Source organism: Netta rufina, assembly GCF_964035555.1.
Source record: "Netta rufina genome assembly, chromosome: 5".
In the NCBI taxonomy this organism is placed as follows: Eukaryota; Metazoa; Chordata; class Aves; order Anseriformes; family Anatidae; genus Netta; species Netta rufina.
The window spans coordinates 50,867,124-50,886,218 of record NC_140128.1 but is presented as its reverse complement, the minus strand read 5'-3'; the positions used below and the strand labels follow the sequence as shown (position 1 = coordinate 50,886,218).

At 33.9% G+C, this 19,095-nt stretch overlaps 1 protein-coding gene across 3 annotated transcripts in view; it reads left to right on the top strand.

Moving 5' to 3' along the window:
- Window positions 1-18,662, top strand: part of ATG2B (autophagy related 2B) — a 44,648-nt gene extending 25,986 nt beyond the window's left edge. For all 3 annotated transcript variants that reach the window (XM_084288325.1, XM_084288327.1, XM_084288326.1), the window contains 16 exons: window positions 774-850; window positions 1,071-1,241; window positions 1,832-1,973; window positions 2,850-3,052; window positions 4,090-4,316; window positions 4,963-5,071; window positions 6,589-6,783; window positions 7,369-7,470; window positions 8,953-9,031; window positions 9,892-10,096; window positions 10,556-10,625; window positions 11,601-11,683; window positions 12,188-12,309; window positions 12,531-12,685; window positions 13,544-13,693; window positions 14,147-18,662. In XM_084288325.1, the coding sequence (XP_084144451.1) occupies window positions 774-850; window positions 1,071-1,241; window positions 1,832-1,973; window positions 2,850-3,052; window positions 4,090-4,316; window positions 4,963-5,071; window positions 6,589-6,783; window positions 7,369-7,470; window positions 8,953-9,031; window positions 9,892-10,096; window positions 10,556-10,625; window positions 11,601-11,683; window positions 12,188-12,309; window positions 12,531-12,685; window positions 13,544-13,693; window positions 14,147-14,377 (2,321 nt within the window). In that variant the 3' untranslated portion in view covers window positions 14,378-18,662. The remainder of the gene's footprint in view (window positions 1-773; window positions 851-1,070; window positions 1,242-1,831; window positions 1,974-2,849; window positions 3,053-4,089; window positions 4,317-4,962; window positions 5,072-6,588; window positions 6,784-7,368; window positions 7,471-8,952; window positions 9,032-9,891; window positions 10,097-10,555; window positions 10,626-11,600; window positions 11,684-12,187; window positions 12,310-12,530; window positions 12,686-13,543; window positions 13,694-14,146) is intronic.
- Window positions 18,663-19,095: the final 433 nt, after the last annotated feature.

Genomic DNA, 19,095 nt, shown 5'->3' with positions numbered 1-19,095 from the left:
CTCTTGTTCTTGTTACAGCTGCTTATTAGGTATTTGAAAAAAGCATATTTTGTGAAAATCTGAAGTTAGCACAGAAAGAAATAGGAAAAAGAAGCTCTTAAAATGAGTTATACATTCTCAATAGCTGTACTTGAAAGGTGCTTTATGGTGTGGAATTCTAGGTAGTCTTTTCAGAAAGATATCGACTATTTTACTCTCATTCATACAGTAACAACCATTAGGACTGAGTAGCTTACAGCAATATTTAAAAATAAATTGCAAAAATAATGAAGCCCTGTGTGCACAAATGGGTGTATTTAGTTTAGGTAAGAGGTCCCTAATGAAGGATGGAATAAAGGTGTGCTTACTGTGTTTAAACATGAAAGAGGGGAAATAAGTTATTTGTGGTACTGAAGGATTACTGCAGTATTAAAATGTGCTCTCTCTCCTACTTCGGCTAAAAAACTCCTGAGATGCTAAGTCACCCAGCTTCTGTGTGCCTCTATCTCTAACTCTTATGGGTGGGATGAGGATAAATATCTTAGAGATTAAATTGCGCACAGATGGTGGCTGTGGGGGTGATGCATTGGACTGAAAATTTTTGAATTCTCATTTTGCATAGCTGATACTTGAACTCTGACTTTTCATATTTGAAGGAAATACAGAAATATAAAAGATTTTGGCAAAAAGATCCTTTTTTTTATGCTTATACTATTTCTAATTGTTTAATAACCAAAAATGCATAGTAAGGAAATGTTTAAGTATAGTACTTTTTTAAACACATTGTCTTTCAGATTATGTTCGTGTTATGGATATGGGATTGCTGGAACTAACTATTACAACAGTAAAATCTGATTCGGAGGGGGAAAGAGTAAGTAATTAATCACAACTTAAAAAAAAAAGTCTGCAGGACAGATATGTGATTTGAAAATTACTTTATTACACTTAGAATCTGTTTTTTTCAGCTTACATGTACTATTTTTTAAGTCCATTTTGACTAGTTCAACTAATTTAAAAAATCTGTGTATAGAAGCTATTTTTATGCAACCCTAGAACGGTTTTAAGAATATTCTTACGTGTTTCTTATCTAGACTAAACCACGTTTTGAGCTGCATTGTTCCAGTGATGTAATCCATATTCGCACCTGCTCTGATTCATGTGCTGCACTAATGAATCTTATACAATACATTGCAAGTTATGGTGATTTACATCCTCCCACTAAGACAGAGATTAAATGCGGAGTTAGCAAGCCGAAAATGAAGGTATAAAGTAACACTGACTTAACTCTACACTTCCTGGTAATATGTTTTAGTTTTGATATCCATGTCCTGTTTCCAAAGAATATGAGAAATTCTTAAGTTAACAAGAAATTAACTTATTTTATCTAAATAAAAAAAAAAAAAGTTTGAGAGTAAAATACTACCTCCCTTTCCCTTCCCTTCCCCCCCCCCACTTTGATCACTACCTGATAGCTTAAATATTATGTGCTGTTTACCTATTGTACTTTATTCATATCCCTCCTAAACAAATTCCAGGATACATATGAGCTGTCCAAGTTCTCTGATGACCCAAAAGTTGCAATAGCATTTTTCAATCTAAATGATTCCATGATTCTGTGAAATATCCTGAATCATAATTTTCTAATCTATTTTATGAATTGTCTAGCTGATAGTTTCAGCTCACCTGATGAAACTGTGGGTTAGGTTATCTAACTGCTAGGTTACCCTAACCCTAACAGTTAGGTTGGTTATCTTAGTTTAACAGCCATATTTCAAGACATATAGCAAAATCTTGTTTACTGTGATGTTGCAGTTACTTTTTAAGGTATGACTGTATAGTTCATCTCCTATAGGTAGAGACTTTTAGCCAACCCTCTTCACATGGACCAGCCCTTGCTGAATCAGAACAACAGATTTTAAGGGATTTGATGAGTGATGCTATGGAGGAAATTGAGACTCATCAGACTGCGTCTGCCATCAGGCCGGAGTCTAATGGTAAGAATCCTCTGGAGGCATAAGTACACATAAAGAACGACCTTTGTGAGTGGAAAGTGGGATTGAAAGTTTCATGTATATTGAGATGCTGCAGCAATAATGAGAATGTGCCTTTAATGTCTGAAGTCATCTAACTATTGAGTACCAGATTCTCACTGTTAGTAACAGTAATGCAAAAGTAATTTAATGTTCTGGACAGTTACACATTAGCGAGATAGTGAAGACAGCAAAGAAGGAATCTGGCTTTATGGGACACTATAAAAGACCTCAAATATTCTAGAAGTATGTTAGCACAGGTGTAAGTTTGTATGGCATACTGTGATACGGAGGAATCACAGACTTCCATTTTGTATACAAAGGTAGTTCAGGAGTATAGTACAGTTCCGAGACACAGAAAGAATTTGAAGGTATGAGGCAATTTTTTAATTAGCAGACAGAACAAGATCATCGATTTAATTGCAAGATTATAACTTCTACATTCTGGTTAGCTCTAAATCCAGGTTTAAATTGACTAAGGATTTTGTATTGCAAATAGTGGTAATATTTATTTCCACAATGTCTGTTCTTGTTTTGGTGGTGAAATGTGAGGAATCAGTGTGATACTGAAAGTTACTGATATTAAGACCTGTGTCTTTTTTTTTATTTTGTTAGTACATCTCTACTAGTAACTAGATATGTTTAAATTGTAATTGTTTCAATTGTACAGTAGGTTAATTTTTGAAAATTATCTTGAATCAATTCCTATTATAAATATATAAGCAATTTCTCTTGATGATGGAGTGAGTTTTAAGTGTTAAGTTACTTTGTTCATATTTTCATATTTTATAAAGCTTTTTCCATTGAAACATGTTTTTTCTACTGTTCTTCACCTCCCAGGTGTTTTGGATGACAGGTCACAAACTCAGGAGCCATCTTGCTCAGATCTCTTCCTGTTTCCAGATGAAAGTGGAAATGCTTCACAAGATTCAAGCCCCACTTATGCTTCATTCACTCATCACTTGATAAATGAAGCTGTGGGAGATGTCCCTGCAGAAAGTGATGACTTCTGCATTCTTTTTGCCCCCAAAGTCGCTGTTGCTGTAAGAAGTTTTAAGAATTACTTAAGGATTTTTTTTTTTTTTTTTTAAGTAAACGGGGTCAGAGGAAAGCTTATATAAGACAAGGAGAAATTAGACTTCATAGTGTTTTTTGGGGGGGCTTTTTGGTTGATTTTTGTTGGTGGCTTTCTCATTGAGAAGTGAGTATTTTATATATTAGTGGACACAGTATCACAGAAATTTTTGTGTGCAAGGACTTCACGTACTGTTGGGAATAAACGCAGCTATTTCCAAATACATATATAATTTTTCAATATCAGCAATATATAATCGTTCTGTGATCTGAGTATTATGTCAAAGTATATTGGTAGTTTTTCTACATTTTATTTATGATTTATTATTGCTATTTTGGCTTTACAATAATAGCATAGTTTAAAAAAAAAGTTGTAAAAAATTACTATACTTATCAAAATAATATCTTCCCAAGTCTTTAACATTTTATTCATTTTTGTTGTAGTCTAAGCTTTCAGTGCTTTAACGGGCATAAAGTTCTATAAACCTCAAAGAAAAGCTTGTCTGTCACTTCACGCTACTACCTGCCCACTGCATTAAAAGTTTTAGGAAACTGTATTTGAACTCTTTGAAAGCAGCTTGTGTTCATGTTCTTTGTATCACGTCTGGTTGTATTCTGCTTAATAGAAGCAGTTTTGGATTCCTGAATAGAAGATGTATTTGACATATTGTCTTTGAGCTAGCACAGTAGTCTGAACTCTTCCATGTGCATATGGTGTGTGTGTGTGTGTATATATATATATATTTCTTTGCTTGTTTGTTTCACCTCAAAATGTTTTATTTTGATTTTAGTTTGGATGAGGAGTTATTATTTTAAACTTCTCAGCTTCTATGTTATTCTTATGTGTATCTATGTTACTCTGTAAGAATCATTCCTAAACAAAGCCGTGTTGTGTAAGCTTCAGAAAACAGTACAGAATCATCTTTTTTTCTCTTCAAAGGAAAGAATTAGACATGTCAATAAAGAACGTGAATTTCACCTTCTCAATATTATGTTCTTTTTTTAGGACAAAGAAGAAGAACCAGTAATAAAAAAAATGGTTGATGATGCAATTATTATAAGGGAAAATCATTTCAGCCAACCTATGAAAAAAACAGATACAAGCAAAGCTCCCCTTCATTTTCCCGTTCCTCTGGTACGCTATGTTGTGAAGGAAATCTCTCTTATTTGGCATCTTTATGGTGGAAGGGATTTTGGGACTGCACCACCAACATCTCCAGCTAAAAGTTTCATGTAAGTGTTTGACGTGGTTTTGTACATTAGAACATTTTAAAGTACTTTATTTCCCTTTAAGATTTTATAGTGAGATTAACCTCAAGTTTACCTCCCTTGTTCCTTTGCTTCCTTCACATTAAGGAATGTTGTTATTCGGTTTAGCTTGTTGTATTTTTTCCATGTCTTAACCCAAGCAAGCTGGTTTGTTTTTTTTTTTTGTGTGTGTCATTTTTTTGTTTGTTTTTCTTTTTTGAGGGTGGAGGGATGGGTTTGCTTTTAAGGGTTACTTGAAAACTTAAATTTTCCTAAGCAGTTTGGTATTTAAGCAGTGAGTGTAAGAGACTGTGATGGCTGGAGTCTGATCTTACCGATGTCACATATGCTAAAGAGGAATTAATACTTTCATGGCCAGAATTAAGGAAATGTTTTATTAAAGTGAATTTGATAGGAAACATACACCTAGCACTTTAAGTATGCATTACTTGAGCAATTAAGAAGAAAGGATTTTGTTTTGCTAAACAGTAAAACAACTTTCAGTTTCTTTTTTGTCTTGTAACCCACAAAATACTAGTGAAACATGCACATTCTTAGAGTTGGACTTACAGTGAGATGGCTTTAAACTTAGACTAGGAAAGTGTACTTTCTTTTTCTTTTATTTCCGCAGAAGTCCCCATAGTTCTCCTTCTCATACACCAACAAGGCATGGAAGGAGTACAGCATCTGGGGGAAGAGGAAGAAACCCAGATTTCCTAATGGAAATACAATTGAGCAAGGTGAACGACTGTGTGTGAATATGTTCACATATTATATTGGTTTAATATCAGCTTTCCACTAGATGCCAGTGGAAGAAAGCATACGCAATTCTATTTACATCTAAGCAAGCACATTGAAAGTGGTAGATGTGTTTAACAATAAATATATTTGTTCTAGCAGAGTATTGCTTGGTTGCTAACTGAACCTGTTTCCAAACATGGAGGAAACCTATTATAATACTCTGAAAGTTTGTTTTCACCATGTTGTACAGCTGCTGTTCTATTTTTCTGTCTTCAGTTCTACTCTGAATTAATACACCTATTATGAAATTCAACGTTTAGCAAAATAATTGGGATGTAGATCTGTTGAGACATTCGGTGTACCATTTGACAACTGGTTATTAAACAACATCCACTTATGGGAAACACAGCAACGATATCATGATATAACATTATTTACCACCCTTCAGGAATAATTATGTTGCTATTGTTTTGAAGCCTGATTAGAAACTAGTAGAAACTAGGTGCATGATTCAGGTGCTATGAAGAATATTGGCAAGGAGTTAACCAAATCTTATGTTAAAGGGATCAATAACAGAACATTTTAAAATAAAGTTTTCTCAAACACTTTCATAAACGTGAAAAGGTACTACATAAAACTGAATGCCTTTTATAATCTGTGTGTTCTTCTGGAGTTTAAAATTCATGTGATGACATCAGCACTTTGATACGATTAGTATCAAATATTTTTGGGAAATCTTATTTTATTCTTTTTGGCAAAGCATGGCATTGCAATAAAAAAGAGGTAAACAGGAAGAGTTTAATATTCCATGTGGAAAATTTAATATATGGAAATATAATGTTTCTTAATTTGCAGGTATTTAATGAGTAGGTATTTAGTGTTAGTACTGAGGCTTAAAGTTTTTTCATACTTCTTAATGTTGTGCAAGGCTGTATAATAATAACTATATTTAAACAAGAACTCAAAGAGAAGAAAATGCTGTAAAAATTGGGAAGTTTATTAACAGTATTTATGATCAACTAATCTTGTCAACACTTACAATGGTATCACATTTATGTGGAGTACAGGGCACAGTGTAAAATCTTGGTATCTGGCCAGTAAAAGCCACTGTTCTGGCCTACCCCAGACAACTTGCAGACAAGCATGCTATGGGAGTTAAGACAAGGCATGATTTGTAAGAAAGGAGATGCAGCTACAGGATTGAGAGGAAAAAGCAGAGTCCATATTAAAATGAAAAGCAAAACTTGCACTTCATTTAACACCACTGACTCTTTGTTGTGGTTTGAATTGACATACTAAAATATGAATATGTGCACAAATAGGAATTGAAAGATTTCTAATGTTAGGTATTGAAAAATCTGAGTGGTTTTCAGAAGCCCTGTTACTACTGCAAATTTAAAACAGACTGAGCTTTAAAGTTTGTTTTTTTGTTTGTTTGCTGTTCAAGTACTATTCTGTTGTTAAAACTTTGCTATCACTGAAGCTGATTATGTTGTTTTTCTTAATGTATTAAAAGGTGAAATTCCAGCATGAGGTATACCCTCCAGGTGGTGCAGAAGGCGAATCCAATCTGTTGGAACAGCCAGTGTCACGTCAGGTTTTTATTGTTCAAGACCTGGAGATTAGAGACCGCTTAGCTACATCACAGATGAATAAATTTCTTTACCTCTACTGTAGTAAGGAGATGCCCAGAAAAGCGCATTCAAACATGGTATGTTTATGGAAAATTTTAATTCGCTATAATTATAGTGGTTGGACTGTCATTGTGGAAGATGCATAATATTCTTAATATTGCAGAAGAAGGGGCATGAAGCACGAGATCGTGGAACAATGAAGTGATATAACTTATTTTGGTAGTTATTTTCTTGTCTCCTTTGAATATTAAAACTAATGGAAAAGTCAACTTGAATATTAGTATGTGAGATACTAATTTTCTTAAGGTTCTGTCATTTTTAGAAGGTATATGTGCAGGACTACTTCAACAGCTTTCAGATTTTGGTTTTGAACAAACATTGTTTGTGTGTGTATTCTTAGATTTCGCAGCACATGCAGAATTTTATAGTCTTACTGCTTCTGTAATTTATGAATTTAATTATTTAGGGTTTCCTTATTATTGGTGTAAAAGTGAAATTAAAATAAGCTACTTATTCTATATTGGCTTTAGCAAAAGATTTCACTTCGGCAAGTGAAATCAGATCAGTACAGAACTTTTGCAGTAAATATTTGTCCTAGCGAGTGTTCTGAAATTTAATAATTGTGAATGTTACTACTTATTTATCTTGTTGCTGTTCCTCAGTTAACAGTTAAAGCATTGCATGTCCGTCCAGAGTCTGGCAGATCCCCACAGGAATGTTGTTTACGCGTTTCACTAATGCCACTTCGCCTCAACATTGACCAGGTTGGTTGTGATAATGAAATACACTTTTATATATATATATATATATATATATAATATACACACACATATTTGATGGTGTTGTGCTTTCCCCCAAATACTTGTGACCATCACACTGGTTTCTATGGAATTAATTCTCAGTTTGGTACATTTTCATTTATGATCACAGATATCTTTAGATCTCTGCTTCTCTGTTTATATCTGTGTTGGAACTTGCCTTGTTTTCCAGCTATTATAGAGGCTAGACTTTTTACGTTTAGAAACTAAAAATATCTATATAGGTTTTTTCATGAGACTACCAGTTCATCTTCTGAGATTTCTGATGGTCTCTGTGTCTTGAAATGGTGACGACTTAAAAGCATATGTTATATGTGGACAATCTTCCTTTGTTTGCTAATGAGGTAGTTTAGTTGTTTTTAACTGAAAAAAAAAAAATTAATCATTAACCTAGAAGCTGTTCACACTATTTTAGTCAAGGGCAGTCAACACTTGAGGACTCGCTTCTCTACTGTGAAGTGTTTGCTCTCCTTATCAACTGCAGTGGCATGGAGAACAGAAACAAGAGAAATTGTTTGACATTCTTTAGCAAGCCTTCAGTACATGTTAGAGACCAGATTTTCCTTTTATTCATAGAAGAATTCTACTCTGTATTGTTTGTAATAATTTCATAGAGGAAAAATAGTACAGAAATACTGCCATCTAGTGAGGAAATACATACCTTCTTTGTAACTCTTCTGTTTTGTACCATAACTGAATTCACCTTTACAACTTCTGCAAAATAAACCACAGCTTTCCCAGAAGCACAAGGCTGTATGCAATCATGTCAGAAATTCTTGTTATTTCTTAGGCTGTCTGCTGATAAGTTAGAAACAAAAAAAGGAAAGAGAATAATGCCCATATGTCATTAATCATAGGATGAATAAGGCACCACTGTGATGCATCTGTCAAAAAAGAAAATTAGATGTTATAACATGAAGACATTAACAAAACATTTAGCAACCACAGAGTTATTAATGCCTTTTAAGGAAGTAATATTGACATCTGACCTGTAATTATTTGTCTGAAATTGACGGTATTAGTATAAATGAATATAACTAGGCTTGAATACCCTTTTACTGGAAATCAAAGGAATATTTATAGCCTTTAAAACACTTGAATTCTGGTACAGGCTTCAAAATGAGTGTAGAGATGATGAAAACAACCCTGGCATTTTAAAACAGAATTATATATATAATGCAATCCTATTATATGTAGCAGGGGGCAAGGACCAAGAGGGCCTCCACAGTTTATGACCTAGATTTCAAAGTGGCTTCTGCTTAAGGATTAAAATAAGGGAATGTGTTTTTTTCGTATCTCTATGGAGATAGAAGACCTGGAATTGTAGGTAATATTTTTTAGAGAAATGGATATTTTTCTTTTCTCTTAATTAATTTTTTTAACCTTATTGTATTTTATTTTGTATTGTATTTTTATTTTTGACACTAGGATGCCTTGTTTTTCTTGAAAGACTTTTTCACAAGCCTGTCTACAGAAGTAGAACTCTTAGTTACTCCCGATCCTGAAGGTACACTTTAAAATATCTCACATGAAAATGTTTCTTCTTTCTCTTTTAGTATGTATATGTATCTATAAATGTACATGTGAATCTCATGTATAGAAGTAGTTACGACAGTGACCAAAACCCAGTATTAGTAATTAATTTTTTTTATTATTATTTTTTAAAAAAGATACTTGGGGTATTTTTGATTTGAACACCAACAAATTTTCTGAATGTTTGGGAGCTCCGCTGTATAACATGCTGCACTGAAATTGGAGTATATTAAATAAGAACTTCTGAAGAATTGGGGAATGTATATATAATTAGGAGTTCTTGTTAGATAAAACAAATGCATTATTTCATGCCTCTTGCATAAAGGAATATATTTGTCTAATAGCCTGAAGTTGTATAACCCATTGAGAAGAAACAGAGCTCAAGTTTACAAATAGGCAATGCAATGTAAGTGTGTAAAGTGATACTTCAGTTTTTTGAAGTGACACTTCAAAACCCATATATATTGAAATACACATTTCCTCTATTATTAAATACACATTTCATCTATATCTGTGAGTTTATTTTATCAGCTATCCTTTCCCTATTTCTGTTGAGAGATCATACTGAAATGCATAGATAATGAAGTGCTATGCAATGTTGCTATTAAAATTGGATGAATTATTTTTGCTGATACATAAATCTCAACTAAAGATTCTTGTAATGATTTCTAATGATATCTAAGAGAATTCAAATATTGTCTGGCTAGTAATTATTACAAATTAGTATTAGCGCTTAACTAAGGTTGAGGTATAAATAAGGCATAAGTACAGATTTTTTGTAATCACTATGGAAAAATTAGTCTGTTTAATTTGTGTAATCTCTTATTATCACAGTTAAAAAATCTCCTGGTGCTGAAGTTACATGTAGTTTGCCCAGGCATGTCAGCAGCCTTAAGGACCCGAGTCCTGTCATTTCTTTCTCATCACACAAGCAAACAACTGAAAATGGTACCATTGATCCTATGGATGTGGCTAATGGAGATGATCATCATTTCTCACAAGAAGTGACGTCATACAGTGATCAGCCAGTATTTTTCAGGTAAATTTTTGTTACACAATTTCCAGAGACACACGACTGTTCTGCTGATTGATTTAAGAAAGGGTGATGATAAACTAATCACACCTTATAGACAAAGTGTAGTTGTTTATTCACCGATAATAGAGATCAAATATATTTGTTTCTATCATGGGAAGGTAATTAATGAATTTATTACTGAGTTTTGTACAATACTGTGCACAAGAAAATACAATTAATTAAAGCTGTGCCATGTACAGCACCAATAATACAAAGATTTTAAAAAGAGCAGGATCATTAATTTTCCTGTAAATATTACCTTTGATTAGATTTTAATAAACCAAGAAAAGCTAAATTTGCAATTGTATTTTGTCTGATTATTCTCAAGTGCTTAAGCACTAGCATGGTATCTAGAGGATTTTGAAAGAATAATCTTATTTCTGATTTGTTTCTTACTGTAAAAATTCCTTTGTGTATCTTCAGAGAATTTCGTTTTACATCAGAAGTTCCGATACGGCTTGATTACCACGGCAAACATGTATCAATGGATCAGGTTTGTATATAGCATTGATGCTGTAAAATAATGTTTATTTAGTTCTCTTTTCCTAAGAGTTGGACTCTATTTTATGCTTCCTACTCACTATTAATGTGGTTTTGCGAATTGTAGAGCACTTTTGTCTTATACTTTCAATAAAACTTAATCTTGTTCCGTCTGTAATCTGAAAATTGAGGGATATGATTCTTCTGGGTATGATTAATACAGAATGAAACTTGAAAGTCATATTTATCAGCTTTGTGACAGGCTGGAAGTCTTTCTGCACAGCTGTGGTGTCCCTCAAAGGTTGATACCACTGTCTGATGCTAGAATTGAGCATTTCATTTTCTATCTCATTAATGCCAGAACAATGTTACCTTTTTTCCTTTTGATTTCCATCCCTTGTGGTCTAGTAACATACGGGCTTCACTGGCAATGTTGGAACCTTGTACAAATTTTTTTTATTTTTATTTTTTAAAAAAAGCTCTTTTAAAAATAAGTATTAGTTAATCCTGTTGGTTTTATGTGTTATCATATTGGGTTTACTGAGCAAATTTCAAGACAAAAACAAACAAAAAAAAAATTGTTTGCAGAATCAGATTTGTAGTCTGTCTTGGCAAATCAGTAAGAAAACATAAACAAGTAGAAGCAGCAATTTCTTGAACTGGCATTACCACCAAAGAAATTGTAATGTGAAATAGCAGCTCTAGAGCTCCTGGAAAACAGTAACGCCAGAGCTGTGCTTACATCATTTGTTATTTACACGTTTTCCTTGGAATTTGGCTTAATCAGCTACTCTATCTTTTGCAAGTCATGTAAAAACTTGCAAATTAATTGAACATGGAATTCACAGCATTGTAACTAGTGATGGGGGGTGGAGAATCAGTTAAGACAGACATATCTCTAATAGGAGTCAAGATGATGAAATTGTCTCTCATATACAAATTGTGCTGCTGAGTAAATTGTTATGATAACAAAACATTTCACTTACAGGGGACGCTAGCTGGGATTCTTATTGGTCTTGCTCAATTAAACTGTTCAGAATTAAAGCTGAAGAGACTTTGTTACAGACATGGGTAAGTTAATCAAATCGTAGCTAGCATCTGTATTACAGATAGAACGTGTTTACAGTGAATAACTGAATACAGCAATCAGAAAGCAAATTATCCAATAAGACACATTCCTAAAATCCAAGACACTTTCTAATAATATTTATAATGAGTATTTCATTTTCAGTAGGCCTAATATAATTTACGATAACTTTTTCTGATTTTCACAAAAGCTATTATCAATAAATATTTGTAAATGGGTGTAGTTCAAGAAGAATATCTGTTTTTAGGATGGTATCTAATACATGTGCTATTTTTGATGCTAAACTCTTTTTTTTACGTTTGCTTCCTCTTGAATTGGATATGATTATAAACATTAAACCCTTGGTTTAGCCAAGTGCAACTACACATGACACTTGAAATCAGTTTCCCTTTTGTTTAAATGACATTTGCATACTGCCATGAATAATACATTTCTTTTATCAGAAATTCTTTGTTTTTCAAAAATATTAATGATTTTACTTGCTTCAGCTTATTAGGTGTGGATAAATTGTTCTCCTATGCAATCAGTGAATGGCTTAATGATATAAAGAAAAACCAGCTGCCAGGAATTTTGGGAGGAGTAGGGCCTATGCACTCGCTAGTACAGTTAGGTAAGCTAATTCTTGTTTCTATTCAGGCACACAATGGCAATGTGTTTTTGATGTTATTTTGTTTTTCTGCTTCTTGTTGTGGTTTGTTTTCCTAAAGAAAAAAAAAAACAAAAACAAAAAATAAACAAAAAAGACACTGTTAACTCTTGTTTTTACTTCCCCTCCAGGCAAACGGAGAACTTAGAGAACTTGCTAACTGCGATGTTCTGTCTTCATTTCAGTTCAAGGTCTGAAAGACTTGGTGTGGTTACCAATTGAACAGTACCGAAAGGATGGCCGTATTGTAAGAGGCTTTCAAAGAGGAGCAGCATCTTTTGGTACTTCAACTGCAATGGCAGCACTGGAGCTGACAAACAGAATGGTTCAGACTATACAGGTATAGTGTATTGCTTCTGGAGTTAGACAGAAAATCAGAAGTGTCACTAGCAAGTGCTTTCTGTGAAGCCTTAATGCTATGGGAGTATGTGTAAAAATAAGAGTAAATGAATGCTGTAAAAACAAAGCAGAGAATGGGCAAAGGTTATGGCAGTCTGTGAGGTGAGAGTGGTAGCATCAGATGCAACATGTATTGTGTTAAAATATTGCCCAGCACTCAGGCTGCACGTGTTGCATTGTAATACATGAAAGACATTATAAGAAGTGTTCAAAATTTTTTGAAAATGTCAGGTTTTCTGTGCTTAGTTATTGAAGGGGGGGGCGGTAGGAGGGGAGAATAGTAGTAACCCTATTCTTGGTTCAAAGTGGTAAATGTTATGTTCCTTAATTTCAAATACCTAATGACAATACACTTTTACCACCTAATTTTGCAAACATGGTATAAGTGCCAAAGTATGAACATGCATAACGAAAAAGTATTATTTATGAGTGGAATTAAGTATCTCTTTGTGTGTGTGTGTGGGTATAAGAAAACATTATTGTTCAAACGTTTCAAGTTTTTATCTCAAGCATTTTCTACATATTGGAGGATGCTTTTGAAGTAACATGAATTGGAGGACTGGGTTGGGGGGAGTACCAAAATCTACAGTATTCAGTGTTTCATAATGGAACTTCTGTAATTGGTGCAGCTGTAACAATATGTAGAAGTTCTTGTGAAAAACCTTAGCCTGATGTAATTAACTATTGTTTGTAACATTAAAAAACATTTTATTTCAATTATGTTACCTTATAAGTAGTTTAAATATGGGATGTTAAAATAAGACTTCATGCTTATCTTTCATTTGCTCCTGATCATCAGGCAGCTGCAGAAACTGCATATGACATGGTATCACCAGGGCCTACCTTTATTGAAACAAAAAAGATAAAACGATTCCCTCGCCATCGTTTGGCTCATCAGCCAGTAGACTTACGGGAAGGTGTTGCCAAAGCATACAGTGTAGTAAAAGAGGTGAGTGCAAATATAACCATCCTTAACATAATTTAAGAACTATCTGAAGACAAAGCAAATAAAATGTCAGATGTTAGCTTAAACTAACCGTCTGATGAATGGGTTTTAATTTTTAGCAACTGTCTTCAACAGTAGTTTTAAACCAACAGAAACCTTGCATGGAAAAATTAGAGAAACAAATTAAGATGTTATACAGTTAATCACGAACAAGACTTCAGAGTTCTTCAGTTGTGAGGATGCAATCAGAAGTTAAATGAAATAGTCATCTGTAAGCTCATAATAGTGTTATTCTAAGCCTCATCAGAAGAATTAAATCAGATTTGTCAAAATATAGCTGTATTACAATTATAATACAAAAGTGATAAATGCTGTGCAGTTTTAAGTTGAACTTAAAATTAGGAGAGGTTGCTTTGTCTTTTTTCACTGTAACTAATTTGTATTAATTTCTAAAAGGGAATTACGGACACAGCTCAAACCATCTATGAGACTGCTGCTCGTGAGCATGAAAACAGAGGAGTAACTGGAGCAGTAGGAGGAGTCCTCCGCCAAATTCCACCAACTGTGGTAAAACCCTTCATTGTTGCAACAGAGGCAACCTCAAATGTTTTGGGTGGAATGAGAAACCAGATCAGGCCAGATGTGCGTCAAGAGGAGTCTCAGAAATGGCGCCTTGGGGAAGACTGAGATTAAAAAAAATCTGGCTCAGCAGCCGGGTAGTAAGGCTAGAAATGCAGAGGATTTTCCCATTGGCAGCCTTGGATGAAGCTCAATTGTTTTTTATGCTCATCTCAGGAACAAACAAGGTTTTCACCTATTATTAGCAAAACATCCAACCAAAAATATTTATGAAGTGAAAAGCAAATTGGTACTTGCTTACGCTGTGTGTTACCAATACATTTGGTAGATAGTGCCAAACATAGCAAAGCATGCGCTGCCAACTCAGAGACATGCTTGCTCTATTCTGTTTACCATGTTTTTTTTGGTAGATACACCATCTGAAGCAGTGGCCTGTATGGCAAAACTAAGCATTCTTCAGAGATGGTTTTTGAGCATAGTCAAGGAACTGTCTTCAATAAAGGGCTCTGTAGATGCTCTTCACTGACTGAAAGGTAAAAGCTTTCATTTTGGATGGGAGACATGAAGGCTATATAATATGGAAGTATATAAGAGGATACCATGTAGTGGTCATAAGCAGTGCTTTTAGCGTGGCACTTAAAAGAGCAAGCTTGGTAACCATTCAGAATTTAGATTCAGTGTTGATACACCTATGAACAGGATTTGTTCCTAAATATTAAATACCTACTTTTGTGGGTCTCTGAAGAAACTGAATGTTGCAGAAATGTTCTGTTGTGTTGCACTTTAAAGGATATGGCCTGTATATTGTGCTTTTTTTATAGTGTGAATAAAATGTAATGTGCATTATCCTTTATGTGGTTTAGAAGCTTACACAAATTATTGACAAGAGCATCATTTGATGATTCTACAGAAAGAAAAGTGTCTTAACTTTGTTTAAACTACTTGTTATATGTGAAAACACTTTTGTCTTCTGTTACACTAACAACAATGCTAAAAATAACTGTTCTTCAGAAAAACAGCAGTTGTGTTGTGAGTTGTAGCCAAAATGTCTTTCTAAGAATGAGGGATCCTAAGCAAAGTTAAAAATAATAATAATAATAAAAAAAATCATAAATTCATAGTTAAAATTATGTACAAACTTGTAACAATCTGCTTTTATTTAAAAATCATATTATTGCAAAATTGCTGCTCTCACAAGATATTTTTAATTTAAATTGTGCGTCATCAGTTATTTGTCAATGAGCATTTGGTGTCATTTCATTTGAACTGGGGATAGGTGAGAGGATTTAAAAAAAAATCTTCAAAAAATCAAAGTGGATACTGATATTATTTACAGTTTAATAGGGGACCAGGGTCTCCATAGAGCTTTATTAAGCAACTGACATTGCGCCATTTCTGGGAAATTTAAAGGCTAGACACTAGCTATGCCAGGATAAACCTTTATTCCTTATAGCAGCAAAAACTGGAGGATAAAAAGTAAAAAGACTTTTTTGAATAGAAAACTACTCATTTTGAATTTGAAATTTTTGGGTGACCAACTGGAACGTTAGTTTGTACTAATCCTATGCTTCTCGTACATAAATGCTATGGGCAAATGTCTGCTGAAAGAGGGACATCAGATGCTTTTGGTCTGAGTTGAATCTCTACTGGTAATCAGGAGATAGCCTCCTTCTCTTTTTTTAATACCCGCCGCTAGCAAAAACTTTGCTGGTGGGTATTACAGGACACATAGGAGCATACAAAGGAAAATAGTTATTGCATATTCATCTTGATATTATACCAGCTGTTTCTGGACACCAAAGAATCTGTCTGGAGGGTAAATGATTTTAAAAATGTCCCCTCTGCTGGAAAGACTACTACAGTTCGCTTTATTATTTTTAATAACACAAAAATCCATTTACAAACAAGTTCTTGCATTGGGTGGCAAGTGGTATTACAAAGTTGGCTTTCATTTACTGGAATCTTCTTTGAAGACCTGGGTATTTTGGTTAAATGACTTGTTGTAAGCAGGAGAATGTTTCTGAGGGGACAAATACCTGCACATTGAGCAACTTGAAATACTTTCTGATGTAAAAATACTTGCTGCAGATCATACTTTCTTCAGTAATTATTTGCTGACTACTTCAGTAAGAGCTCAAAGCTGAGCATTTTGCACAGGATTGAGTTCCATGTTTGCAGTTTGGCACCTGACTGCCTTCTCAAGAAGTGGTGATGAGTCAATGCAAGTAAGTAGCAATGAATCATCTTCATTTACAGTTACCATACTACATCACTTCTGCTGGTTTGGTTCATCCAGTTAATTGGAGTATACTGTAATAGTATAAATCTGCATGCTTTTTTTTCTTTTTTGACATTGCTGAAAAGAAGCAGTGGCATTTCAGTGTTCATTTCATTTTCCATTCTGTCTGTCATCATCTGATTGTACAGCAATGCAGTTAGGATATATTTTTATATGAGCGCATGCTGTCAAGGTAAAACATTTTATAGTGTCTGTCACTGTTGGCAATACAGATTGTACAAATTATTAAACTTTTCACCATTTAAACTCCTGCATTTACTTCTTGCATTTTATGGAGCCTATTCAGAGAAATGTCTTTTTTTTTTTTTTCCCCTTTTTATTTTTGCAAGCAGTTTCTTAATAGTTTCTTAATCTGTGGATGTATATTCAGCATTGTTTTTCATTTGTAACATCGTCCTGTAGTATTGGAAATACTATAAAAAAACAAAACCAAAAAACTCAGAACTCCCCAGACTAACCTTTACATTTCAAAATGTATTGTATAGGGGAGAGGCTTGTGCTTTAAATCAAAAGATACATATTGTTCATGAAAAGGGATTCATCAAGAGTTCTGCTCAATACAGTAAGACTTCTGAGGCATTGAATACACAAAATACAGTTTGACTCTGGACATATTTTCTGGAAATGGAAGCCTATAGATTGCTATGGTTTTGTTAGCATGGGATCTTCAAAAAAAAAAAAAAAAATTGTTATACTTGAAGTTTCTACTGGAATCAACTGCTACAGCAGATACTACTCCTTCTCATAGTTTTAGTGGGTATAAACAGGTACAGACCATGTTTAAGAAGTGAATTCGGTAACGTTGAACTGACTAACACTACTACTGCTACTACTATTGCTTAGCCTGATACTCTCCAGATAAACAGGCTCAGAACTGTCAACCTGGATTTTCTTATGCATCCTGGCACTTCAGATAACATGGTCATGAGTGCCCAAGAACTACATGAAAGACAGCTGTTTGAAACAGACAAAAAAAACCCTGCTTCATAAGTATCTTAACAATGACTGAGAGCAATGAATCATCACTTTCATGCAAAGGCAGCTTCCATTTTCTTTCCAATATCAATTGGTTGTTTGTAAATACCACAGCTTTTTAGCAATCCAATATACCCTGTGCTAACTTGCATATTGATATGCATTGGGTCAGTCACCAGCGAGTTCATATGTGTTTAATGGATGCACATGTTTTTATTCTCTCACTAAGTGGTTAATTGTGGTCATCTTTTGCTCATTTTCATTTACAGGTTTTTGAGCTTGCAAGAAAGGTTTTAGTAAACCAAAAAGCTCTTAAGTGGCTATGAACAAGACATTTTTACTGAACGTGATCCGTGTACCTGCAAATGTGATGCTGATTTTACGTTAAATATTGGAACATATGTTTTTGTAAAGCAGTGAAGTCCAAAAATTTGTTTAGAACAGTTACATACTTTGAAGTACCCTAAATCTCACAGCAATAGAAACACTTTCAGAAAAGATGTGGGTGATGACGTCAGTTTGGATCCATACTGCACGTAGTTCTTTCAGTGTCCAGCCCTTGTGATTTAAGCTTCTGACAACTGTTTTAAGTTGCTGTACCTGCTGAAATCTTGTTTACAATTGAAAAAAAAAAAAACAACAACAACAAAACAACCCCCTACAAATTAAGTACGTAAATACAAATCATGCATTTATACTGGATTTCTTAATAGTGAGTTAGCTCAGACAGAAACAGTGGTTTGCGTATGTTTGTGTACATTTTTTACATTTTTGTGTTTATAGTAGTTTTGTGGTATTGTTTGTATATAATTTGAAAGTGTAAAGGATATAACCTCATTAAATAGAAACCACTGTCGAAGGGATCTGACACGTTCAACTTGAGTTATTTTGCTTAAAGCCTTGTCCCCTCAATAGGTTTTGAAAATAATTGAGAATTATTTTTAGATCATAATTTATATGGGACTCTGTGTATATTTTAGCTCATTAAAGTGCTGAAAGGCCTGAATGCAAATAAGTTGTCCTGTTAAATATGTTTAATTGAGGGGAAAAAAAAAAAAACACAAAAACACACACAACTTTGTAACAATATATAAATAAATACCTTAATTTGTTCCTTGAGTTGGTTTTCTCTACTTTTGAATATAAATAATACAGAAATCATTCTCCTCAAATATCAGAAGTTACCTTTCAAAGCTTTTTACCTATGAAACACAGTTCTGTACTTAAAACAAACAAACAAAAACACAACACCAAACCAGAAAACGTGAATCTTCAAAATTGCATAGAGAAAGCAAGGACAAAGACAAAAGCTGGGAAATAAATGGGCTTAGCTAATACAGCTTTAATCCACCCTTATTTCATATCAACGAACTGCTCTTTAACTCTGGCATCGCATGTTCTTTCCCAGGTTTCTTTAATCAATTTGTATTCCTTATCCCTGTATTCAGAAGAGATTTTAGAGCTTTATTAGCTTCCAAACACTGTGGAAAAGGCAAAATCATTCATTCATTCAGGATCCCAGTATGATGCCTGCTTCATAGGTACTTAGTTA